We start from the raw sequence: 27,282 nt of genomic DNA, 5'->3' as shown, positions 1-27,282 counted from the left end.
TACTGTTCCCCACAAAAATAGATGAAAAGAATTTCTGCCATAGCCCCTGTGTGTCAGAATGAAGGGTTAGAGGTTCATAATCAGTAATTCAATAGTCAAAAAAGAATTGCTCCCCTATTCTCTTCGGCATTTAAACAAAAGACATTTGTATAAAGAAATTACTCAGCTTCTGTTTGTTTGTTTGTTTGGTTTTGGTAATGGTGTAATACAATAAACATTCTGTGTTTTCATTGTTTGTCTAGGTGTCACGTTTCTTTTGGCCTCTAAAAAGTCCTTAGAGGAGTTCTGTGCGTAGGATGATATTAAGTAAACTCGTTTTAATGTTTTTTAAAGGAATATAAGTGATTGGGAACTTAAATATGTTTTTGTCAGCTAAGTTTTATGTTATTAGTTCAAACCATAGACATGGGTAAATTCTTTAGATTTCTGCTACAAAAAGAGAGAGAGAGACAACTTTATAATGCTCATAATAAATACTTAAGGGTAATTCTAAAGATTTTAATATATTAAGGCATCTTTAATTTTGTAGTGTCTCAGCAGATGAAGTTAATTCACCGTTATCACCTCTCACATGGCAGGTAAGAGGAAAATGAATTACTGTTATATCTAATATTTTGTTCTCATTTATTTAGTTAAAAGAAATTGTCTCATTACAGCCTTTAGAAAATCAGAAGGATCAAATAGATGAACAGCAGTGGCCAGAATCTCAACCTATAATCTGGCAGAGTGAAGAAAGGAGGCGGAGCAAACAGATTAGAAAAGAATATTTCAAGGTACTTTATTGAATTGCAAAATTTACTTCGTAATTATTAGTTTTGATTTTATCAGTTTTGGGTTAATAAGGTAGAATAGAACTCTAGTTACATATAGTAAATATGTTATTTTGTCTTGATTTCCCCCATGCAAGAGTATAGATACTATGATCCAGTTAAATAGGTAAAATTTCAATAATTCAGAATAACTAAGGATGAGTAGATCAGTCTGAATTGTGATTTACCAAATACCTGACAAGAAAGATGAATGGTTGCTATCCTGCTAATTGTAGCAATATGTAGTAATGTTTTAGAAGAATTACTTAGAAAAGGTCTTTAATTAGATTTGTTTCAGTATGTAGTTCACACATATTTGCAATTAGCATTTAACTGTTTCTGTCTAAATAAATGCTGTGTACATGGCTCTTAAAAATGCCTGAAAGTGTTTGTCCCTCATTTTTTCTTCTTGCTACCTTAGTAGATTTCTTAAGATGATCTTTTATCATAGATAAATTTGGAAAGCTTAGACTATCTGAATTCTCTCAGATTTCTAGTTTAGGAGTGTTTTAATGAAATTTTACTGGGTATACCTTTGTAAGTATTGTAGTATTACTCATTTGTGGTTAAAGTCCGCTATGTTTGTAGATGCCTGTGGAATTAGCATAATATTCAGTACTAATCAGAATCCATTATTGGAATTTCTGACTCAAATGAACAGTGCGGGGAAGCTTCCTGCCCCATGAATAGCAAATTCTGTTGTCTTTGTGTACTTTTCTGTTTCCTGAAGCCTAATTTTTATCTAATAATAATCATTTTATGTAAATGACATTGCTCTATGCTAATGGGTAGGTAATTTGAAGTTTATATCACTAATGGGTAGGATAATATTTCATGTTTTTCTTTGGTAGAAGTGGTTATCTGTACACATTGATCTGTTTCCTTATATGGGAGTATAACATATATGGAAGCAGTATCATATGACCAAAACAGAAACATTACATGTCATAGCAAGTTTCATCTTTCAACAAGTAATTACTGAATCTTTTTATTGCGCTTCATGTTACCTGGTCAGTGTGAGAGGTAATGAAGTAATAAAAGACATAGGGAAAAAAGGAAAAACACTCTAAAGTAGAACCCTGATCAGTAATGGTGTAAGTCTGTTTATCCCATGTCTCTACAGATCTGCAGTTTTATGTACATTCTGACATTGATTTTAAAGTCTCCTCTTTTAGTTTATAGGATCTCGAACAAAGGCACTCGATAAAATTTGTTAGTAGAGAAAACCTGATGAATGAGTGATGATGTGGGGGAAGTTTTGGTATTTCTGGCTAAAGAATGAGATTTTGATATTTATTTGATCTACTAGTAAAGTAAAAGCATATAAATTCTGACAATTTATCAGAACTCTTGCACACCATGTACTAAGTGCTTTGCACTGTTCTAAGTACTTTACAAATATCAACTCATTTAATATTCATAACAATCCTGTGAAGTAAGTACCTTATCGTTCCTATTTTACAAATGGAGAAATTAAGGCACAGAGAGGCAAAGTAATATGCTCCACGTCACTTAGCTAATAAGTAGCTGAGTCAGGATTTGAACCCAGAGCCTATGCTGTGCTGTCTGTTTATCTACTGTGGATAGCCTAATATCAAATTAAACTTGCAAATCAATACAGTTTCATTGTTTTAAAAAATATTTTATGGTAACCCAACGGAACTTTTTAAAAAAAATTTTAATGTTTATTTATTTTTGAGAGAGAGAGAGACAGAGTACGAGCAGAGGAGGGGCAGAGAGAGAGGGAGACAGAGAATCTGAAGCAGGCTCCAGGCTCTAAGCTGTCAGCACAGAGCCTGACGTGGGGCTCAAACCCACGAACCATGAGATCATGACCTGAGCAGAAAGAAGTCAGACATTTAAGACTTACTGAGCCACCCAGGTGCCCCCAACTGAACTTCTCAATAAAGTCTTAATAGAAGCCTCAGTGAGCTCTTAAAAAAGTTCTTTGAGTTAATAGCATCATTTGTTGATAAGGATTTTATTTTTTATGGCTTAAATTGTCTCCTGTAATATTTCTCTTTTATAAGTTGCTAAGAGATCAAATGAGATAATATTTGAAATGTCCATTACATTATTATCTTTCAACAAATGTTAATGTCTTCCACTTTAAAATAAAGTGGGTGCAAAGATAAGTTTTAGTGACTGGGAAATTTTAAGGAGATATGTAGTTCTCCTCAACAGTCAGAAGATGTCAGTGTTAGGACACTGCAAAAAAATGGAATGTCAACAATTTTTTTCCTAAGATGTAAAAAAAATATATAAACCCTGAGATAGTTTCTAAGTCAAAACCATTATTCAGAATTGCCAGGATTTTCTTGATTGAAACATCATTGACAGCTATGAAGTGTCTTTATTTAAAAAAAACAAAATTTCTTTTAATCACCCGTCTCCCAGGAATCAAAAGGGTTATTCATAGGATATAGCACTGCACTTAATCTGGATTTATAGTTCATTCAACATTAAAATGCACTACTCTAGAGATTCATAGCAAAATATCACCAGGCTCACTTAGTGATGGCCCCTTTAGCTTTTCTGTGTTAAGAAACATACAGAGCTTTTGTTGCCACTTTATCCTAAGACATATAAATGGCTAAGCCACAAGGTTTCTTTATGTTCCATGGTAAATTATTAATGGTGTTGTTATTCAGTATATTTATTGAAAGCGTTTGTGTGAATGTTTGTTGTATGTGGATCTCTCCAGTTACTGCTTCCTAGTTGCCAAGACTGAATATGGGTAGTAAGGTTTTTCAGGTAAGCCCCTGAAAGTAAGTAAAAAATGTTTCAACATATTAGCCAGATTATGTGAACAAGAAGATAAATTGGGTCAGATTATCTGAGTAAGTAAATCAGTACAGCAGAGTGATACTGACTAACCCTTCTAGGCTTCCAGGCCATTCTTGTGTAGATTACTACTCTACTAAATCACATTTAGTGTCCTTATTGCCAAAATAAAGTCACCACATTTTTCAAAGTAAAAGTATTTCAGGAAATATATTACCTTATTAAAAATCATTTACAAAAAGCAAATGTATTTTACACTTTACAGAAACGTGTTAACCTTTTTAATGAGATACACAACAAAATATGAACATCTGATTTTTTGATAAATTACATTAATATAAATTAGTAGCTTTAATTTCTTGTAAGAATGATAACACATGAATTTCTAAATGCATTTGATGATTGATTTCTAAACAAAGAAGTTATAAAGCATTACAGTAACTGTAACATACCAGTTTTAAGGATGATTTGATTTATCGAAATGCCATACATATTTGTCTTCAAAGGTATCTTATTACTGTTGCGCTAAAACATTACAATGACCCTTTTTTTTTTTTTAATTTTTTTTCAACGTTTATTTATTTTTGGGACAGAGAGAGACAGAGCATGAACGGGGGAGGGGCAGAGAGAGAGGGAGACACAGAATCGGAAACAGGCTCCAGGCTCCGAGCCATCAGCCCAGAGCCCGACGCGGGGCTCGAACTCACAGACCACGAGATCGTGACCTGGCTGAAGTCGGACGCTCAACCGACTGCGCCACCCAGGCGCCCCTACAATGACCCTTAAAATACCTATCTGATTGCATAAATATAGTATAATGTTTGAATTTAAAGGCTAACTCCAAGGAAAATATTTTTGTATATTTTCTATGATCATGGTTAATTTTATACTGGGATGGGGAAGCCAGTTGGGTTTGTGAAATAACCTGATTTGTTCTGAGTTCGAGTTTGTGCACTAGTTACTGTCTCTCCTGTGAAATTAACTTAAATTTCAAAAGTGAATTGACCTTTTTGTTTCTCTGGTTTGTAAACAGGTCTTTATTATATTATTTGAATTTAGATATAGTAAGCTTCAGTCATTCAGACTAATACTAATTGAGGGCAGCTGCGTTGATTCAGTACAAGTTGGACTTCTAGAATATTTTCAAATCTGTGTATATATTAAGTTTGGGGTTTTAGGACCTTCAAATCTGTGCAGTAATGCAAACTAAGTAGTACCTTTCTGTGTTTTCATTAGAAGTATAGTTGAGTAGTAGGTAATATTATTACTATCTGTGTTCTTGACTTTTACTTCATCATCCTCTGTTTCTTTCCTTTATCAATTATTCACTTCTCTACATCCTTTCTATCTCTTTACTTTCCATCTTATAAATGTGCTTAGACCTCTACAGTTATCCCTAATTCCCCTTGCAGCTATTGCCTTATCTTTTTTATTTTAGGGCCAGACTTTCTTGACTCTCTAGTATCAATAACAGAAAGCTTGGACATTTTAAGAATTTTTTTATTTAAACTAATTTTTTAATGTTTATTTATTTATTTTGAGGGGGAGGGGGAGAGAGAGAGAGAGAGAGAGAGAGAGAGAGAGAGAGAGAGAGAGAGAGAATCCCAAGCAGGCTCTGTGCTGTCAGTGCAGAGCCTGACATGGGGCTCGATCTCATGAACCATGAGATCATGACCTGAGTCGAAATCAAGAGTCAGACACTTAACTGACTGAGCTACCCAGACATCCCAAGTTTGGACTTTTAAAAAATGTCAGGCGCCAGGCTTCCCGACTTCTCTAAGTCTTACTACCTTCCACAATTCACTCTTCTCAAGTAGCCATACTGCTACTCTTTGTTTTCTGCACAGACTGAGCTTTTTTATTCCTCTGTGCTTTCCTTCTTCTGAGAATGCCCACTAGCCCTTTGTATTCCTGGCAAACCTTTGCTAATCATTCGGGATTTAGAGATGGAAGTATAGCATAGGGGTTAATATCCTTGGCTTGTCAAATCAAACCACTTTGGTTCCAGTGTTTAACCGGGAGATCAGCTAACTGTGTGACTTTGACAAATTACCTAACCTTGCTAAGCTTAATTTTTTTCTATCCTCAAATGACTCGAATAGTGTCTTCCTTTACAGGATTATTTTCACTAATGAATTACTTAATAATATAAAGTGCTTATTAGAAAAGCACTTGCCACAGAGTATACAGTTAATAAAAATTAGCTTATTATTCACTCAAATGTCATTCTTTTGTTTTAGTTTTTGTTTTTGCAGGAGTCATCTTCTATCGGGTATTCATTCTCAATTAAAATAAAAAAGGTTGCAGCAAATTATCAGGGGTGCCTGGCAAAGAAGGTCATGGTCAGGAAGGCAGGAATCCATACTGGGCCTTCTTCAGTGGTACTTGTGTAGCTGCTTATGTTTGAGTGTCCTTGTATGAACGGCAGTAGTTGAAAAGCATGTAAGATGCCAGCGACATAGAAACCCCCACGATGCTCCCTTTCTTCGCATTGACATACTTGTGGTACTGGTAGTAACCTCTTTGAAACCCTCCCAACAGTGCCTTTAGGGGTGAGATCCTGCATCAGTATTCAGCTTGGCAGCGGCTCCGTTTTGACATCCATGCGTTTCTTCTCCATTATTGCTATGACTGACACCACCTTCAGGTCCTGGGGTCTGCTGTGCAAATGTCACCCTTTTTGTTAAAGTAGAATAGGACCAAGAATACATGCTGCCAGTGAGCATTGAGCCTAGAGATGGCAGATAGGTCTGCTCGCACATGCCGGCTCCCTTCAGGGGCTGTCTCTGGAACATCGGGTTGCAAACATATTGAGACTATGTCTGAGGTCAGCTTGAAAAAGCACCCTGGTAGGTTAGTGGTGGTTGTCATAAATCACTGGAGAGACAATGGAGGAACTTAGGTTTCGTATTTGTAATCCGTAATAGTGCTCGTTCACCAATCTGTGGTTGAGCTATCAGGTAGGTTATCTCGTTTCCCAAGAGTTAGGGAATTAAAGCTGCGTAAGTAAAGGGTGCCATTAAATAAAACATGGGAGTGCCAGGCAAAGAAATTTGCAAGTCGGTTTTCCAATAGGAGAATCCTGAGTTGCAAGTGGTATTTCGAGTGTTTAAAAAAAATTTTTTTTAATGTTTATTTTCGAGAGAGAGAGAGAGAGAGAGAGAGAGCAGGGTCAGGGCAGGAAGAAAGGGAGGACACAGAATCCGAAGCAGGCTCCAGGCTCCAAGTTGTCAGCACCGAGCCGGACGCCGGGCTCAAACCCACGAACTGCTAGATCATGACCTGAGCCGAAGTCGGAAACCTAACTGACTGAGCCACCCAGGCGCCCCAATATTTCAAGTGTTGTAACCTGCCACTGATTTACGAGATTATTTGTGGTGAGGAGGACTTAGAAATAAGAACACTAGTGGTTGTCATACTGCATTTCTTCAATTCTTGATTGTAAAAACAAGCACCTTTTCACATAGTAGCATTTTTTATTTTAAGCATATTATCTTTGTGCCTCAGTATAAGATGCAGATAATAGTATTTACTTGAGGGTGGTTACAGATGATTAAATGGGATGATACATGTAAACACACTTCTTTCAGTACTTGGGCTATAGGAAGCAGTAATATTAGCATTAGCTATTATTGCTATTACTGTTATTGTATAGTCAATATAAACACCTAGTATGGTATTTTTTCTTACCTGAAATCAGTAGGCTTCTTAGCAATAGGTTGCATTTTTGGTGAAATTACAGACAAAGTGTGAGATAATGGGGGCCCAGGATAAGTTGGTAGTTGTAAGAATTCAAATGTTTGTTTATTTTTGAGAGAGAGAGAGGGAGAGAGAGAGAGAGAGAGAGAGAGAGAGAGAGAACGAGTGGGGGAGGGGCAGAGAGAGAGGGAGACATGGAATCTGAAGCAGGCTCCAGGCTCTGAGCTGTCAACAAAGAGCCCGACGTGGGGCTTGGACCCACAAACCGTGAGATCATGACCAGAACCAAAGTCGCACACTTAATTGACTGAGCCACCCAGGCACCCTGGTAGTTACAAGAGTTCAGAAGAAGTAAGTCTGAGAGAGATTACGGAAAGAATTGACAATGATGTCTTGGATATGGTGGGTTAAGAAAAAGGGAGAACTTAAGACAACCTTCAGATAGCAAACCTGAATGGATGGGAAATGGATCGGCTCAGGAAAGAAACGTTACTAGATATATAGAACAATGCCTTGCACATAGAAAGCACTGTATGTTAGCTATTAGTAAGCGCCAAGGACTATTTAACTGCTTATATATCTAAACTTGGTATCAGGTAATTTAACGAAAGTATCAGAGAATTTAATAAGATATGAATAAACCTCACATAGCATTTACTCGTAGAGAATTCGTATGTTCAAAGAAAAGTAAAGTATATGTTTTAAATTTTTTTCAGTATAAATCATCAAGGAAGAGTTCAAGTGGCAATGAAAACGATGAGGTGAGAAAAGAGGGTAAAGCAATTCTTTAAAATGTTTACTTTTCATATGTAGTTGGTTCAATGAAAGTAAAATGTAATACATCTGTCAGTTTGTTAGTGATTTAATGCGTGGGTTTTTTCCAATAATACAAACAGAACATCATCATGCAGTTATTGATTTAATTATGTAATTTCCATATATCTTTTACCTCGAATGGAATTTCTGATAGTTCAGTTCTTTCTTTTTAATGTTTATTTATTTTTGAGAGCGAGACAAGTGTGAGAGCAGGGGAGAGGCAGAGAGAGAGAGAGGGAGACACAGAATCAGAAGCAGGTTCCAGGCTCTGAGCCGTCAGCACAGAGCCCGACACAGAGCTCGAACCCACGAACCACAAGATCATGACCTGAGCTGAAGTCAGACGCTTAACTGACTGAGCCACCCAGGCGCCCCATCTAATAGTTCGGTTTTAGAATTTCATTAACATTTACCTTTTACATTTTCTCATCTTTTGTCTCCCTAAACCAACCTTGTGGTCAGTTGAGATTCTTTGGGAATTTGTTAATCTTTTTCTGCAAATTCTGTGTACTATTTTAACATTTGAAATTAGATTTCTATGGTTTGTGCCTTACTATAAATTTTTCTACCTCACCATTTTAAGTTATGCAGTAACCTAGCATTTTTGGAATGACACAGTGTCATCACCATAAATACTTCAGCTTTGGGTATTTTTGGTTGAAGGGATTGGTATTAATTTGGTGTTGAGTACTTGGCAGGGCTTCTGAATACTTCAATTTTAAGAAATGGGACCACACAGAAAATGTTTGCTGAACCCTGAGCTAGACGCTCAGCTTGGCTATTGTCCCTGTCCCTTTATATTTTATATCCACTCTCGTCCTGCCTACCTCAATATCTAATCACTTAGCAAGACCTACTTTTTCTTTTTGATACTGAAATGTTTTGAATACATTCCCCACCTGCACTTCTGCTATTTCTGCCCTGGCCCAGGCCCTTAACAGTTTCTGCGTGTACCACCACAATAGCGTCCTTGCTCTCATCCCTTTCTCCAGTCCATTTTCCTCCCTGCAGCCACAGTGACTGCTCCAAAGAACACAGAAATGTGAGCAGGTTCTCTCCTTGCTTAGAAACCTTCAATGCGTCCCCGTCACTTAGAAGGTAAATTCTAGGGCCTTCCTGATCAAGCCCCTGTTTACCACACCAGCCTCTGCTCATGATGTGTTCTGCTTTCTCTCGCTTTCGTTGTGCTGTCCAGCAGTATGAACTGCTCACAGGTTTTCTGCCTCATCCTTTGATTTTTGCTCCCGTGCCTTCGTCCTTGTCCTCTCATCTTGGAATGTTGTTCCCTTCCTTCTGTTTCTGGTAAACACCTACTCAGTTTTTTACTTTCCCAGGAAATTTGCCTTTCTCCACCACCCCTACCATTTCCCCAAGTGCCCCTCATCTGCGTCTCATAATATGCCAGGCCATGGGTCTGTCATCGTACTGAGAAGGTTGTATTGCCTGTACAAATGAATCTATTTTCCCCCTAGACTGAGAGATCCTTGAGTGGATGATATTTTTACTAAGTTTTAATATTCCCACTGTGTAGCACAGTGTCTGACATACAGTAGGTAGTCGGTAATCTTCTGTTGAAGGAAATGATGATGTCCTATGGTATGCATATTCAAGGTTAAATGTTAAGATTTTTCAATTTGGTTGCTAGTGGTCATTAAAAAAACATGGACCATTTAATGTTAGTTTAGGCAGGTAAATCTTTTGTATTTATTTCTAAGCCTATAGTGGATACACGTAATTTTCCAGGTAAATGTTCTTATTTGAGGTGATGCAATTTTTACTTGCCTCCACGTACTTCTCTCAGATTGTCGCGTATTGTTGGCATTTTGAATTAATCCTAATATATGGATCTCTTGTAAGAAATAAAGAAAGATTTTCCTCATTTGTGTTACTTAAAGGACATAAATTCACAGGAATATTTGATATGACTAGATAGTGCTTCTGATACCTTAAAGTGCTTATGATTTTATTGATCTAGATTCTGGTTCAGCGGGTCTAGGGTTGGCCTGAGATTCTGCATTTCTAACAGGCTCCCAGAGGGTGCTGATGCTGTTGGTTCACCGACCACACTTTGAGTGGCAAGGTGGTAGATGGTATTTTCTAGATTCTTCCTTTAGCAGTGGATCAGAAGCAATTTTCAGTTTTTCTTTTATATGTCTAAATCATCATTTGTATTTTAATTTCATCTTTCATCTTTTTATTTTTATATTTTAGCAAGACAGTGATAATGCTTATATGTCACCACAATCTCCAGTATCATCTGAGGTACAAGTTCTCTTTTTATATGTGTTTACATAGGTTTCTTCCTTGTCTCTTCTCTGTAACCTCATCTTTCTTTTTTTTTTTTTTTTTGAAACAATACAATTTATTCACTCATATTAAAAAATCCACAGTAGGTTAATTTGTACAAACCTAGTCTGTAAAAAAATTCTGAGGACACCATCTTTTGTACAAATGTTCATAATCATAATTGGAAAATGCCTGTAGAGCACAGAAAAGACTTCCCTTTATAAAATTCTGTGTTTTAGAATTCATCTATATTTTGAAATGAGAAGAGCAACTTTACAGTTTTAAATTTGAAAGAAGTACTTCAGCATTGTGCAATGACCTTTGGTTTTTCTCATAACCACTTAGGTCTGAAAGCAATGCAACAGAAACTTCCTTTTTCCACGAGAAACATCCCTGCGGTGGGTTGTTCCTATCGACAGGAGGGTACACATTTCCTGGCATCTTAGACCTAAGGGCGAGCCTGGGGAAGGAGGGGTGGATGAAAGGTGGAGTTTGTGAGATCTTACCCAAATACTCTAGTGGTTTGAATGATTGGTTCTTCTAATTTAGTGAGACCTATTGCTTTACAACAAGAGATAAATGAACAATTCTAAGCAGTATCTTTGCTACTTCAGATGACCTTATTTAGTATTATAAAAGTGTGTTGGCATTGGTAAATAAATGATTATGTATTCATTTGGTGAATTTGGAACTTTGTCTAAATGTTTGGGTCATCCATATTCACCATATAACTTTGGTTAATTACAAAGGTAGTGTTTCATTTTATATAGGTGGTGTTAGTTTTTTTAAAAAGCCCGGATCATTTGTCTGTTGTTTTGGGTGAGTTGCATTATAAAACTTTTAAATGGACTTGGATGTTAGTTTTATAAACACATCTCTAAATTATTTGTATGGCAGGTAAAATGGTTTGCGTTCTTTTAGAAAGTAATTTAAGTTAGGGTATCGTAAAATTAGTCTTTGTCACATGCTTTTGTTAATCCTTTCTTTTACTTTCAGTTATAAAAATGTAAGCATAGGGGCGCCTGGGTGGCGCAGTCGGTTAAGCGTCCGACTTCAGCCAGGTCACGATCTCGCGGTCCGGGAGTTCGAGCCCCGCGTCGGGCTCTGGGCTGATGGCTCAGAGCCTGGAGCCTGTTTCCGATTCTGTGTCTCCCTCTCTCTCTGCCCCTCCCCCGTTCATGCTCTGTCTCTCTCTGTCCCAAAAATAAATAAACGTTAAAAATGTAAGCATATAAGTGACTAGTTGCCTGGTTGCTTTATGATTTTATGATCTATGCTCACGGGGAGAGAGTATTAGTGCCAGTTTTCTCAGATAAATTATATTGCTTTTATAATACATTTTGCTTGCATTTGGAGAAATGAAACTTGGGGGAATTCATAATACTTTTAACCAAAATAACGAACAAATCGTGAGGCTTGTGGATGGATAGGGTGATGAATACATGTGGTGGTGGCTCAATTAACATTCAACTTGAACTGCATGTACCATACTAATCAGCAGAAGATTCAGAGAATCACCGAAATTCTGATAACTTCCATTTCATCTGTAAAACAAAATGGTAAAAACATTTAGTATATTGCTATACTATTTATTTTCATTTTCATTTTTTAAAAAATGTTAAGGAGGCTCCATGCACAACGTAGGGCTTGAACTCATGACCCCGAGATCAAGAGTTGCATGCTCTTCCGACTGGGCCAGCCAGGCGCCCCTAGTTATAGTACTCTACTTTTAACAAAGTGCTTGCCTGTACACCTGAACTTAGAGCAGCCCCATGAGCTGAGTATTATCCTCATAATTTTATAGCTGAGGAGACTGGTAACCTTTGCCAAAGATCCCAGTCAATAAATGGTAGGGAAGCGACTGAGGCCCTTGCAGTTGTTGCAAGTGTTAAGTAAGCTCGTGCTAAAATTGTTTTCTTACAGCTGTACAATTTCCAGAGTGCTTTCTTTTAGTTATCTCAGTTAATCTTCACAACAGTCTTCCATTTTAAATGTGAAGAAATAGTCACAGAGAAATTAAATGTTTTGCTAAGCTTTCTAACTCCAAGCTCAGACGTTAAAAACATACCACAGTTCTTTCCATAGCACACCTCAAAATGCACTTGGAAACAATGAACCTTAAAATAGAAGAGATGATAATTTGTCATCTGTTGGTATCACCTGTCACTCCCTATTACTGTGAACGTGTAGATTTGCCTCAGATTATCTATTCAATGTCAAGTCCGTAGTAGACACTTAGTAAATGTTGCTAATTTCACTTATTTCTTCATTGAAGCTCACTTCATTTTTTTCGGAGGCTTTAATCTGGTTCTTCATTCAAAAAATACCTATTTATTTTATGTAATTCAATAATTTTTAATTTTCCTTAAACTATGAGAGAGAAGTATTTAAAAGCTTATGCAGTCAGATCAATTAGCAAATATTTGTAGGTCTTTTAAAAGTGAAATGTATCGATTTGAATTGAAATGCAGTTTACCTTTCTGTGCTCCACTAATCATGGAAAAAACCAAATACTTCTAAAATTGAAACGGATACAAATAACTACCTTGGTTATTTGGAAAGAGAAGTGGTTTTATTTATTTATTTTCTTTCTTTCTTTTTTTTTTTTTTTTTTTTTTTTTTTTTTTTTTTTTTTTTTTTTTTTTTTTTTTAGGAGTATGATAGAACTGATGGTTTTTCACATGGTCCTTTTGGCTTGAAGCCTAGATCAGGTAAATATATATTCTGCAAATAAAATGTATTGGTTATGTATGAAACTAGAGCTTTCCTGCTTAAATGGGATTGATTCCGTAGTTTTAAGTACACATAGATTCTTTCCCCTCTCCTAAAAGTAATTTTCTCTTAACCTTATTTGTCTTTCCAATTCCCATCCCCCATTTCTTTCTTCCTCTTTACCTTCAAGCTCCTGAAACCTCAGCTTTTTGCCTTAGATATACTGCAGTCTTATTTCTACTCTACTGTGACTGCTGTTAGAATGACCACTCTGCCAGCAGACCAAACACTGTTTGAAATTCTAGCACTCCATTATATTGTGGTTTTAAAAAGGGATCTTTTCGCATTTGGCAAGCCCAAAAGAAAATGGATCCATGTTACTTGGCAAGGTATTGAATTATAGTTTTTATTCCTGAATAACTGTATTGACCTTCAAGAATAATTTCCTTTTTCTTTAAAGATAATAACGGCTGATGTATGTTCAATAACAATTTTTAACCTGGATCATAAGTTTCTAATAACATATGTTTAAATAAGAACATGTATGGGTGGTAGAAATTGTTACACTTGTCTTCCCTGTTGCTTTCAGTTATGCACATAAGTAGATTTCAATGATATTCTACAAAAAGTATTTAGAATGTATTGAGTGATGGTGTTTTTTGTAGTTTTGTACTGATTCCTTTTCATCATGCCTCTTTCCCCACTGCTGGTTGCTTCTTCCTGTTAGCCTTGTGATAAGCTAGGAAATGTCTGTTTTTATAGCTTTTAGCCGCTCATCTCGTCAGGAATATGGGGCAGCAGATCCAGGATTTACAATGAGAAGAAAGATGGAACATCTCCGGGAAGAACGAGAGCAAATACGACAACTTCGCAACGTAAGCGAGATTGACCTTACAGATTTGCTTTGCAGAAATGAGTTTAACTTGGAAAATTAGCAAGCTAGATGCATTTTATTTGCAAAGCTTTTTAAAATTTTGGATTATATAATGGTTACTGATACAAACATATAGCATTTATATTTAGATAGAATATCTGTGATTTATACCCATTTCTTCATAGAATCTTGAATCCAGGTTAAAAGTCATTTTGCCTGATGACATTGGAGCTGCACTGATGGATGGGGTTGTTCTTTGCCATTTAGCCAATCATATAAGGCCACGCTCCGTAGCTAGTATTCATGTGCCATCACCAGCAGTGGTAAGTTTCTTCAGTAATTCTCTAAAGGAAGATAGAGCTTCTCAAAACTGTCTTTCAATAATACACGTCAGTAAATGTAATTTTTGGTTTTGATTAATTTTTGTATAAATGTGCCTGAAAAATACCTTTTTCCCCTTACTTCACAGCCTAAACTGAGCATGGCAAAATGTCGAAGAAATGTAGAAAATTTTCTTGATGCATGTAAAAAGTTGGGTGTCTCACAGGTAACTGTTCTTTTTCTAACAAAATGATCATTTAAATATTAACTTATTATGTGCATACCAGGGTTCTTCTTCACAATAGGAACAAATAATGCTTTCTGGACGTGAAAATGAATACGTTCTCTTGGTACCTTTTACTGAGTTCCAGCTTTAACTGTAGCAGCTGTCTAATGAATGTTTTAAAGCTGCTTTTAAAGTCATTTATAAAATAGCTACATATATGGAAAAATGCAGTAATCATACATATCATTGAGAAAACATAACTTAGTGGCTATATTAAAAGTTGATTGTGATGCAGTTGCTGCTTTCATTTCTCCTGCTGAAACACATTTGGACTGCTTTGTAAATCCATGGGTAGACTCTCATCAGAAGATTTGCATTCAGGGTGAACAGCGTTTTAAACTTTAGAATGTCGAATTCTACATATTAGTAACATATTATGACAATTTCTCATGGGACAAACTTTGTCTGAAATTTGTAGAATTTGGCTTATGTTTCAGGTGATAATTGCAGTACTATAAAATTAGCAGTTAAAGTAGTATTGTAAATGTATAATGAAAACAAATAATTAAAATACAACTTTTTTAGAAAACATCATAGGCCCAACATCAAGATGATCAGGTGTTGAAAGGACATGGTGTTGTTAGCAGATCACAATATAGTTGTGATACTTTTCCCTTTTATTTTCTTTATTTAGTTTTTTAAATATAATTTGTTGTCAAATTTGCTGACATCCTTTTATTTTTAAAAATTCATTTTTATTGAGATATAATTGATCCATAACATTAAGTTTGGTGTGCAGTGTGTTGATTTGATACATTTATATATTGAGTTGTGCTCACTTAGCTCTTTTTACCAGTGTCCTAATAATCTGGCCGACAGATTCCACTTTAATCTCTTTCCTCAAGTGAATAAATATAATTTATATAGAGAGAATCAGTTGAATTACCCTGTAATTTCGAAACTACATGCTGCTGTTCTCTAATTACATCTTTATGCTTGACATGATGTTTTAAAATTTTAATTCTTAAACACTTTTATGTTAGTTCTTCTTTGTTAGACTCTTAATCTCTTATTGAGAAAACAGAAAAATTAGGAAGTTTTGTTTTCTAGTTAGGATTACATTATATATATTTTTCTGTTTTATCATTTTTAAGAGTTTTTTGGGGGGGGCATTCTCGATAAACATTTATCGAATGAATGCACATTTTACAGATGAGTAAACTGAGGCACAGGGAGGTTAGAGAACTTGTCCAAGGTCTCATCTTTAGTGCACAGTGGGGCCAAGCTATGAACCCAGGTGAACTAACTTTAGAACATATCCTCAAGCTTGGATACTCTCTATTTGTGTTCTTTTATATGAAAGAAAAGACATTGCAACATATTCCAGATGCCTTCTTGGTACAGTAGGCAAGAAGCATCAATTAGGAAGGTCTTAACGGAAACTATTCTACTTAGCATAGTCTAATACTCTCTTTCTAGCTTGTTTTAGGAAAGGGTTAGTAACCCACCCATGCTACCACAAGAGGGACTATGGAAGGACCAGTTATCAACTCCCATTTTCAAAACTTCCCAGCTACTGGTATTGGGGAAAGAGTTTTATCATTAGCTTCTTGTTTTTCCTTGACTTAGAAATTGTAATATAGAGTCCATTTCTTCATTTAGTGTTTTTTTTTTTCATTTTAATGTACTTTTGTATTTTTGTATTTTTTTTAGAGAGAGGGTGCAAGTGAGCTAGGGGCAGAGAGAGGGAGAGAGAATCCCATGAGGGGCAGAGAGAGGGAGAGAGAGAAGTGAGGCTCACCCAAAGTTGGGCTCAAGCTCATCCGATGTGAGACTCTAATTCACGAACCCTGAGATCATGACCTGAGCCGAAGTCAGATGCCTAACTGACTAAGCCACCCAGGAGCCCCAAGAGATTTTTGTGTTTTAATAGCTTTTTTGAGGTATAATTGACATACAATAAAGTGCATATAGATAAGCTATACAATTAAGTAAGTTTTGACATGCATACACCATGAAATCATCACCATAGTCAAGATAATGAGCATGTTCATGACCCCTAAAACTTTCCGTGTGTCCCTTGGCAATCCTTTTTTCCGTGGGTAACCACTAATCTGCTATCTGTTGTTATAGTTTAGTTTGCATTTTCTGGGGTGCCTGGGTGGCTCAGTCAGTTGAGCGTCCGACTTCAGCTCAGGTCATGATCTCACAGTTTGTGGGTTCGAGCCCCGCGTCGGGCTCTGTGCTGGCAGCTCAGAGCCTGGAGCCTGCTTTGGAGTCTGTGTCTCCTTCTCTCTCTGTCCCTCCCCTGCTCATGCTTTGTCTCACTCTGTTTCTCAAAAATAAATAAATGTAAAAAAAATGAAAATAAAAAAAATAGTTTGCATTTTCTATCTAGAGTTGTATATAAATGGAATGATAGAATATGTATGATTTTTTTTCTGGCTTTTTTCACTCAGTGTAATTGTTTTAAGACTCATCAGTGATGTTGCATATATAAATAGATCATTCCTTTTTATTGCTGAGTAGTATTTCATTGTGAACCACAATTTGTTGGTCTGTTGACTTGTTGATGGTCATTTGGATTGTTTCCAGTTTTAGCGACCACTGAGACAAATAAGACTGCTATGAACATTTATACACAAGTCTTTGGATATATACATACATTCTTTAATTTGGGGTAGATACCCAGGAGTAACATGAATGAAACATATGGTAGGTGTGTACTTAACCTTACAGGAAAGTAAAAAACTGTTTCCCAAAGTAGTTGTACCATTTTACATTCCTGTCAACAGTATATGAGAGTTCTAGTTCCTCCATATCCTCAACAGCATTTAATATAGTGGGTTTTTTTTCTTTATTTTTTGCCATTGTGATAGATGTGTACCAGTTTGTCAATGTGGTTTTAATCTGCACTTCCCTGAAGGCTAATGATGTTGATCATCTTTTCAGGGGCTTATTTGCCATTGGTATGGCTTCTTTTATGGCGTATTCTATTCTAATCTTCTATTATTTTAGTCTCTTTTTTCAAAGTTTATTTATTTATTTAGAGAGAATGCATGCATGTGTGCACAGGAGAGGGGCAGAGAGAGAGAGAGAGAGGGAGAGAGAGAATCCCAAGCAAGCTCTGCACTATCAGTGACAGAGCCTGACACGGGACTTCATCCCAGGAACCGTGAGATCAAGACTTGGGCCGAGATCGAGTCAGATACTTACTCAACTGAGCCACCCAGGCACCCCTCTTTTGTCTGTTTTTTAATTGAGCTGTTTTCTTGTCACTGAGTTTGAGATTTCTCTATAAATTATGAACTAAGTTCTTTGCCAGATATGTGATAAACAAATATTGTATCACAAGTCTTTGGCTTATCTTTTCATTCTCATTAGAGTATCTTTTTTTAAGTTTATTTATTTATATTCATGGAGAGCACGAAGGGGAAGGGCAGAGAGGGAGGGACAGAGAGAGAAGCTCGAGCAGACGCTGCGCTGTCAGCATAGAGCTCAATACAGGGCTTGAACTCCAGAACCATGAGATCATGACCTGAGCCAAAGTCGAGTCAGATGCTTAGCCAAATGAGCCACCCAGGTGCCCCTCATTATAGTATCTTCCAAACAGCACAAGCTTTATATTTTTTGAAGTAAAATTTATCATGTTTAAAAATTGTGCTTTTGGATTTGTATGAAACCACAAAAGACCCCGAATAGCCAAAGAAATCCTGAAAAAGAAAAGCAAAGCTGGAGGGGGTCACAAATCCAGACTTCAAGCTGTATTACAAACCTGTAGGGACCAAGACAGTATGGTACTGGCACAAAAACAGACACATAGATCAGTGGAACAGAATAAAAAACCCAGAGATGAATCCACAACTATATGGTCAACTCCTCTTTGACAAAGCAGGAAAGAATATCCATGGTATGTCTTTCGATTTCCTTGTGGTGTCTTCAGTTTCCTTCATCAATGTTTTATAGTTTTTGGAATACAGATCTTTTACCTCTTTGATTTGTTTATTCCTGAGTGTCTCATGGTTTTCGGTAGAATCGTAAATGGGATTGATTCCTTGATTTCTCTTTCTGCTGCTTCGTTATTTGTGTATAGAAATGCAACAGATTTCTGTATGTTGATTTTGTATCCTGCGACCTCACTGAATTTGTGTATCAACTCCAGCAGTCTTTTGGTAGAGTCTTCTGCGTTTTCTCCATAGATATCATGTAATGTGCAAATAGTGAAAAGTTTGACTTCTTCTTTGCCAATTTGGATGCCTTTTATTTCTTTTTGTTGTCTGATTGCTGAGGCTAGGACTTCCAGTACTATGTTAAATAACAGCATTGTGAGTGGACAGCCTTGTCTTATTCCTGACTGTAGAGGAAAAGCTTTCCGTTTTTCCCCAGCGAGGATGATACTAGCCATGGGTTTTTCACATATGACCTTTAAGATGTTGAGGTACATTCCCTGGATCCCTACTTTCTTGAGGGTTTTATCATGAATGGATGCTGTAGTTTGTCAAATGCTTTTTCTGCGTCTGTTGAGAGGATCATGTTGGTTCTTATCCTTTCCTTTATGAATGTGGTGTTTCACATTGATTGATTTGTGAATATTGACCAACCCTGGCAACCAGGAAGAAATCCTACTTGATCGTGGAGAATGGTTATTTTAATGTGCTGTTGGATTCGCTTTGCTAGTATTTTGTTGAGAATTTTTGCATCCATGTTCATCAGGGATATTGGGTTGTAGTTCTGTTTCTAATGGGTTTATCTGGTTTTAGAATCAAGGTAATGCTGTCCTCGTAGAATGAACGTGGTGGTTTTCCTTCCATTTCTATTTTTTGGAACAGTTTGAGAAGAATAGCTATTAACTCTTCTTTAAATGTTTGTTAGATTAATCCTCTGAAGCCATCTGATCCTGGACTTTGTTGGGAGAGTTTTGATTACTGATTCAATTTCTTTGCTGGTTATTATTAGTCTGTTCAAGTTTTCTATTTCCTCATGTTTCAGTTTTGGTAGTTGATATATTTCTAGGAATTTATTCCAGATTGTATTCCAGAATGTCCACAATTTGTTTACATACAATTTTTTATAATTTTCTCTTATAATTCTTTGTATTTCTGTGGTGTTGGTTGTGATTTCTCCCCACTCATTCATGATTTTATTTATTTGGGTCCTTTCTCTTTTCTTTTTGATAAGTCCAGGTAGGGGTTTATCAGTTTTATTAATTTTTTCAAGGAATCAGCTTCTGGTGTCTTTGGTCTGTTCTACTGTGGTTTTTTGTTGTTCTTGTTCTTCCTTCTATATCATTTATTTCTGCTCTGATATTTATTATTTCCTATCTACTTGCTTTAGGCTTCATATGTTGTTCTTTTTCTAGCTCCTTTATGTGTAAGGTTAGGCTGTGTATTTGAGATTTTTCTTGCTTCTTGAGGTAGCTCTGTATTGCTGTATACTTCCCTCTTATGATCACTTTTGCTGCATCCCAAATCTCTTGGACCATCTTGTTCATTTTCATTTGTTTCCATGTGTGTTTTTTATTTCTTCTTTAATTTCCTGCTTGACTTATTCATTCTTTAGAATGATATTCTTTATCCTCCCATGTATTTGTGGTATTTTCAAAATTTTTCTTGTGGTTCACTTTCAGTTTCATAGCATTGGGATCTGAAAATATGCATGGTATGATCTCAATCTTTTTGTACTTGCTGAGCCCTGATTTGTGAACTAATACATGATCTATCCTGGAGAATGTCCCATGTGCGCTTGAGAAGAATGTATATTCTGTTGCTTTTGGATAAAATGTTCTGAATGTATCTATTAAGTCCATCTGGTCCAGTGTGTCATTCAAAGGCATTGTTCCTTGTTGATTTTCTGTTCAGATGATCTGTCCATTGATATGAGTGGGGTTTTAAAGTCTACCATTAGTGTATTATTGTCAATGAGTTCCTTTATGTTTGTTATTAATTGTTTTATATGTTTGGGGTTTCAAGTTGGGGACATAAATATTTACTTGTTAGATCTTGTTGGATAGACTCCTTTATTATGATATAGTGCCCTTCTTCATCTCTTGTTACAATCTTTAGTTTAAAATCTAGTTTGTCTGATATAAGTATTGCTACTCTGGCTTTTTTGTTTTGATGTCCATTTGCATGGTAAATGTTTTTCCCTCTGCTTACTTTCAGTATGCAGCTGTCTATAGGTCCAAAATGGGTCTCTTCTAGGCAGCATATAGATGCGTCTTTTTTTTTTTAATGTTTTATTTATTTTTGAGAGATAGAGACCGAGCACGAGTGGGGGAGGGGTAGAGAGGGAGACACAGAATCCGAAGCAAGCTCCAGGCTCTGAGCTGTCATCATGGAGCCCAACACAGGGTTTGAACCCACGAACTGTAAGATCATGACCTGAGCCAAAGTTGGACACTTAACTGACTGAGCCACCCAAGCGCCCCTCGATGGCTCTTGTTTTTTTATCCATCCTGACACCCTGTGTCTTTTGAGTGGAGCATTTCGTCCATTTACATTCAGAGTAATGATAGATATGAATTTAGTGCCATCTTATTACTTGTTTTGTCATTGTTTCTGGAGATTTTCTCTGTTCCTTTCTAATCTTTGTTGCTTTTGGTCTTTCTTTCCCTCTCAAAGAGTCCCCTTTAATATTTCTTGCAGGGCTACTTTAGTGGTCACAAACTCTTAATTTTTGTTTGTCTAGGAAACTCTTGGGGCGCCTGGGTGGCGCAGTCGGTTAAGCGTCCGACTTCAGCCAGGTCACGATCTCGCGGTCCGTGAGTTCGAGCCCCGCGTCAGGCTCTGGGCTGATGGCTCGGAGCCTGGAGCCTGTTTCCGATTCTGTGTCTCCCTCTCTCTCTGCCCCTCCCCCGTTCATGCTCTGTCTCTCTCTGTCCCAAAAATAATAAAAAACGTTGAAAAAAAAATCAAAAAAAAAAAAAAAAAAGAAACTCTTTTATCTTTCCTTCTTTTCTGATTGATTGCCTTGCTCGATAGAGTATTCTTGGCTGAAGATTTTTCCCATTCAGCACATTGAGTGTATCATTCCACTCCCTTCTAGCCTGCCAAGTTTCTGTAGAGAGATCTGCTGCTAACCTTATTTGTCATCTCTTGTAAGTTAGGGACTTCTTTTGTCTTCTGCTTTTAGGATTTTTTTCCTTACCTCTGTATTTTGCAAATTAATGATATATTTTGGTGTTGGCCTGTTTCTGTTGATTTTGATGGGAGTTTTCTGTGCCTCCTGGATTTGGAAGTCTATTTCCTTCCCCAGATTAGGGACGCTATAATTTCCTCAAATAAATTTTCTGTCCCCTTTCTCTCTCTTCTTCTGGGTGTCCTATGATATGAATGTTAACTACACTTCATTAAGCCACCGAGTTCCCTAAGTCTACATTCATGGTCCAAGATTTTTCTTTCCTTCTTTTGATTAGATTCATTATTTCCATAATTTTATCTTATATGTTGTTCATTCCTCTGCTTCTTCCATCCTTGTGGTCATTACAACCAGTTGGTTTCGAATCTTGGTTATTTCACTTTTCATTTTGGCCTTATCAGTTTTAAGCTCTTTTATCGCTGTGGTAAGTGTCTCCCTGATGTCTTCTATGCTTTTCCCAAGCCCAGCTAGTATCCTTATGATTGTTGTTTTAAATTCTGGATCAGGCGTATTACTTACATCTGTTTTGATTAGATCCCTGGCCATGACTTTTTCTTATTCTTTCTTTTGGGATGAATTCCTTTGTCTTGGCATTTTGTCTAGGTTTCTGTCTTCTTCTGTGTGTTAGGAAAGCCTGTTATGTTCCCTGCTTCTGAGGTTAATGGCTCTATGAATAAGAAATCATAGAACATCCAGGGCCTGACGCTTCAGGAAGTGTCTCTGGTGTATGCTACATGTGCTCTGCTGCTGCGTTATGACTGTTGTATCCCGTCCGTTAGTCTTCTGTAGAGTTGCTCCTTGCCTGCAGTGGGGAGTGTTTGGACCTTGGCCAGAGCGTGGCGAGTTCTATCTACATGTGCTTTGGTCTGCTTGTTAACAGACCTGATGCTTTTTCCACTAGAGCTGAAGCCTTGCAGATCTTTATGGTCAGTAGATGTGGTTTGTGCAGGGTTTTGTGCCGGTCTCCTGGGGGAGGAGCCTGCTGCATCAGTTCTCAGGGATGTTTGCCTGAGAAAAGCAGTACCAGCACAACGAAGGGTGGCGGGGCTTAGTGAAAGTAATTTCAGCAGCGGATGTTGGCACTGTGCTGTTGACTGAAGTTAGTCTATGCTGAGGGATGGGAGAGGGAAATGGCACCAACCAGCTCCTTTGTCCCCAGAGAGGGGTTTATGCTCACTGCTGTCAGGGAAGCCCTCCCAGAGGAGCTAATAATTTCCCCTCATGTGTCCTAGGTGTTTTTCAGATTGCTGTTTTCACAATATGTCTGGATTGTTTGCCTGCCTGGAGCAGTGCAGTGCACTTTGGACTCTATCCCAGCCAGGCCCACTGAGTTTAAAACTCTGAACTTTAGGGACCCAGGTATGGCGGGGGGGGGGGGGGACCTGTGCCGGTCTTCCTGGGGAGGGTCTTGCTGCACTGGGATTGATGCAGGTTTGACCCAGAAGGGCAGGGGCCAAGTGCGCTAAAGAACCAGTGCCTAGGTTGGCTGCCCTCAGTGGGTGTCTCTGTGTCTATGCTCAGGGGGCAGGGGTGGGAAATGGCGTTCACTGGCTCCTTTGTCCCTGGAGAGGAAACTCCACCTCTCTCAGATGTGCTCCAAGAATGGAGAACTGTCTCTGCCAGTGCATCTCAGGCAATCCACGCGTCACATATCTGCCCCCGGGTTACCTGCCTATCTCCTCTTACAGGAGCACTGCAGCGCTCTCAGGGCTCTAGACCAGCTGTGCCACAGACCTCCAATACTTCAGTCTTTGAGCCACTGGGTGCAAAAACTCATGAAAATCAGCCTCTCTCCTTTTCCCAGTCAGTAGCTTTGGAGAAGTGTTTTCCTTATGCTACCCCCTATTGTGCTTCTCTCTCTCTCTCTCTCTCTCTCTCTCTCTCTCTCTCTCTCTCTTCTCCACAACCAGGGCTCCCTCCCCTCTGCAGCACTTTTCTTCCCCAGACCATAGCTCCGTACCTCCTACCTTCCATGATGTGGCCCCTTCTCTCCCTTTAGTTGTGCAGTTTGTTCTGTCAGTCCTCAAATGGATTTTTTAGGTATTCAGAATGATTTGATGGTTATCTAGGTATGTTCCAGTGATGAGGGAAGCCTAGGGTCCTCCTAGTACTCTACCATCTTAGCTCCTCCCCTAGAATATTTTTATCCTCCCAGAAAGAAACCTCTTACCCATTAGTAGTCTCCCTGTCCATACTCCCCACCCCCAGCACCCCGCACCCCATTCTGTTTCTTTTTTTTTTTTTCTTACTGTTTTTTTTTATATGAAATTTATTGACAAATTGGTTTCCATACAACACCCAGTGCTCATCCCAAAAGGTGCCCTCCTCAATACCCATCACCCACCCTCCCCTCCCTCCCACCCCCCATCAACCCTCAGTTTGTTCTCAGTTTTTAACAGTCTCTTATGCTTTGGCTCTCTCCCACTCTAACCTCTTTTTTTTTTTTTTTTCCTTCCCCTCCCCCATGGGTTCCTGTTAAGTTTCTCAGGATCCACATAAGAGTGAAACCATATGGTATCTGTCTTTCTCTGTATGGCTTATTTCACTTAGCATTACACTCTCCAGTTCCATCCACGTTGCTACAAAAGGCCATATTTCATTTTTTCTCATTGCCACGTAGTATTCCATTGTGTATATATACCACAATTTCTTTATCCATTCATCAGTTGATGGACATTTAGGCTCTTTCCATAATTTGGCTATTGTTGAGAGTGCTGCTATGAACATTGGGGTACAAGTGCCCCTATGCATCAGTACTCCTGTATCCCTTGGATAAATTCCTAGCAGTGCTATTGCTGGGTCATAGGGTAGGTCTATTTTTAATTTTCTGAGGAACCTCCACACTGCTTTCCAGAGCGGCTGCACCAATTTGCATTCCCACCAACAGTGCAAGAGGGTTCCCGTTTCTCCACATCCTCTCCAGCATCTATAGTCTCCTGATTTGTTCATTTTGGCCACTCTGACTGGTGTGAGGTGATACCTGAGTGTGGTTTTGATTTGTATTTCCCTGATAAGGAGCGACGCTGAACATCTTTTCATGTGCCTGTTGGCCATCTGGATGTCTTCTTTAGAGAAGTGTCTATTCATGTTTTCTGCCCATTTCTTCACTGGGTTATTTGTTTTTCGGGTGTGGAGTTTGGTGAGCTCTTTATAGATTTTAGATACTAGCCCTTTGTCCGATATGTCATTTGCAAATATCTTTTCCCATTCCGTTGGTTGCCTTTTAGTTTTGTTGGTTGTTTCCTTTGCTGTGCAGAAGCTTTTATCTTCATAAGGTCCCAGTAATTCACTTTTGCTTTTAATTCCCTTGCCTTTGGGGATGTGTCGAGTAAGAGATTGCTACGGCTGAGGTCAGAGAGGTCTTTTCCTGCTTTCTCCTCTAAGGTTCTGATGGTTTCCTGTCTCACATTTAGGTCCTTTATCCATTTTGAGTTTATTTTTGTAAATGGTGTGAGAAAGTGGTCTAGTTTCAACCTTCTGCATGTTGCTGTCCAGTTCTCCCAGCACCATTTGTTAAAGAGGCTGTCTTTTTTCCATTGGATGTTCTTTCCTGCTTTGTCAAAGATGAGTTGGCCATACGTTTGTGGGTCTAGTTCTGGGGCTTCTATTCTATTCCATTGGTCTGTGTGTCTGTTTTTGTGCCAATACCATGCTGTCTTGATGATGACAGCTTTGTAGTAGAGTCTGGGATTGTGATGCCTCCTGCTTTGGTCTTCTTCTTCAAAATTCCTTTGGCTATTCGGGGCCTTTTGTGGTTCCATATGAATTTTAGGATTGCTTGTTCTAATTTCGAGAAGAATGCTGGTGCAATTTTGATTGGGATTGCATTGAATGTGTAGATAGCTTTGGGTAGTATTGACATTTTGACAATATTTATTTTTCCAATCCATGAGCAGGGAATGTCTTTCCATTTCTTTAAATCTTCTTCAATTACCTTCATAAGCTTTCTATAGTTTTCAGCATACAGATCCTTTACATCTTTGGTTAGATTTATTCCTAGGTATTTTATGCTTCTTGGTGCAATTGTGAATGGGATCGTTTTCTTTATTTGTCTTCCTGTTGCTTCATTGTTAGTGTATAAGAATGCAACTGATTTCTGTACATTGATTTTGTATCCTGCAACTTTGCTGAATTCATGTATCAGTTCTAGCAGACTTTTGGTGGAGTCTATCGGATTTTCCATGTATAATATCATGTCATCTGCAAAAAGCGAAAGCTTGACTTCATCTTTGCCAATTTTGATGCCTTTGATTTCCTTTTGTTGTCTGATTGCTGATGCTAGAACTTCCAGCACTATGTTAAACAACAGCGGTGAGAGTGGGCATCCCTGTCGTGTTCCTGATCTCAGGGAAAAAGCTCTCAGTTTTTCCCCGTTGAGGATGATGTTAGCTGTGGGCTTTTCATAAATGGCTTTTATGATCTTTAAGTATGTTCCTTCTATCCCGACTTTCTCAAGGGTTTTTATTAAGAAAGGGTGCTGGATTTTGTCAAAGGCCTTTTCTGCATCGATTGACAGGATCATATGGTTCTTCTCTTTTTTTTTGTTAATGTGATGTATCACGTTGATTGATTTGCGAATGTTGAACCAGCCCTGCATCCCAGGAATAAATCCCACTTGATCATGGTGAATAATTCTTTTTATATGCTGTTGAATTCGATTTGCTAGTATCTTATTGAGAATTTTTGCATCCATATTCATCAGGGATATTGGCCTGTAGTTCTCTTTTTTTACTGGGTCTCTGTCTGGTTTAGGAATCAAAGTAATACTGGCTTCATAGAATGAGTCTGGAAGTTTTCCTTCCCTTTCTATTTCTTGGAATAGCTTGAGAAGGATAGGTATTATCTCTGCTTTAAACGTCTGGTAGAACTCCCCTGGGAAGCCATCTGGTCCTGGACTCTTATTTGTTGGGAGATTTTTGATAACCGATTCAATTTCTTCGCTGGTTAATGGTCTGTTCAAGCTTTCTATTTCCTCCTGATTGAGTTTTGGAAGAGTGTGGGTGTTCAGGAATTTGTCCATTTCTTCCAGGTTGTCCAATTTGTTGGCATATAATTTTTCATAGTATTCCCTGATAATTGTTTGTATCTCTGAGGGATTGGTTGTAATAATTCCATTTTCATTCATGATTTATCTATTTGGGTCATCTCCCTTTTCTTTTTGAGAAGCCTGGCTAGAGGTTTGTCAATTTTGTTTATTTTTTCAAAAAACCAACTCTTGGTTTCGTTGATCTGCTCTACAGTTTTTTTAGATTCTATATTGTTTATTTCTGCTCTGATCTTTATTATTTCTCTTCTTCTGCTGGGTTTAGGCTGCCTTTGCTGTTCTGCTTCTATTTCCTTTAGGTGTGCTGTTAGATTTTGTATTTGGGATTTTTCTTGTTTCTTGAGATAGGCCTGGATTGCAATGTATTTCCCTCTCAGGACTGCCTTCACTGCGTCCCAAAGCGTTTGGATTGTTGTATTTTCATTTTCGTTTGTTTCCATATATTTTTTGATTTCTTCTCTAATTGCCTTGGTTGACCCACTCATTCGTTAGTAGGGTGTTCTTTAACCTCCATGCTTTTGGAGGCTTTCCAGACTTTTTCCTGTGGTTGATTTCAAGCTTCACAGCATTGTGG

The 27,282-nt window shown here is 37.9% G+C and overlaps 1 protein-coding gene and 1 non-coding gene across 2 annotated transcripts in view; both read left to right on the top strand.

Moving 5' to 3' along the window:
• Nucleotides 1-27,282, top strand: part of LRCH2 (leucine rich repeats and calponin homology domain containing 2) — a 107,328-nt gene that overhangs the window by 69,906 nt on the left and 10,140 nt on the right. Inside the window, exons 13-20 of the mRNA XM_030306154.1 lie at nt 530-578; nt 657-773; nt 8,009-8,053; nt 10,320-10,370; nt 13,048-13,105; nt 13,869-13,981; nt 14,166-14,303; nt 14,450-14,527. Of these exons, the coding sequence (XP_030162014.1) occupies nt 530-578; nt 657-773; nt 8,009-8,053; nt 10,320-10,370; nt 13,048-13,105; nt 13,869-13,981; nt 14,166-14,303; nt 14,450-14,527 (649 nt within the window). The remainder of the gene's footprint in view (nt 1-529; nt 579-656; nt 774-8,008; nt 8,054-10,319; nt 10,371-13,047; nt 13,106-13,868; nt 13,982-14,165; nt 14,304-14,449; nt 14,528-27,282) is intronic.
• On the top strand, nt 10,697-10,825 carry LOC115507975. Its single transcript, XR_003966885.1, has one exon. It is a non-coding gene; the product is annotated as a small nucleolar RNA SNORA35 (small nucleolar RNA).

The sequence above is a fragment of the Lynx canadensis genome, chromosome X (genome assembly GCF_007474595.2).
Source record: "Lynx canadensis isolate LIC74 chromosome X, mLynCan4.pri.v2, whole genome shotgun sequence".
In the NCBI taxonomy this organism is placed as follows: Eukaryota; Metazoa; Chordata; class Mammalia; order Carnivora; family Felidae; genus Lynx; species Lynx canadensis.
Note: the sequence above shows the minus strand (reverse complement) of the source record. Positions and strands in the feature narration are given on the sequence as shown.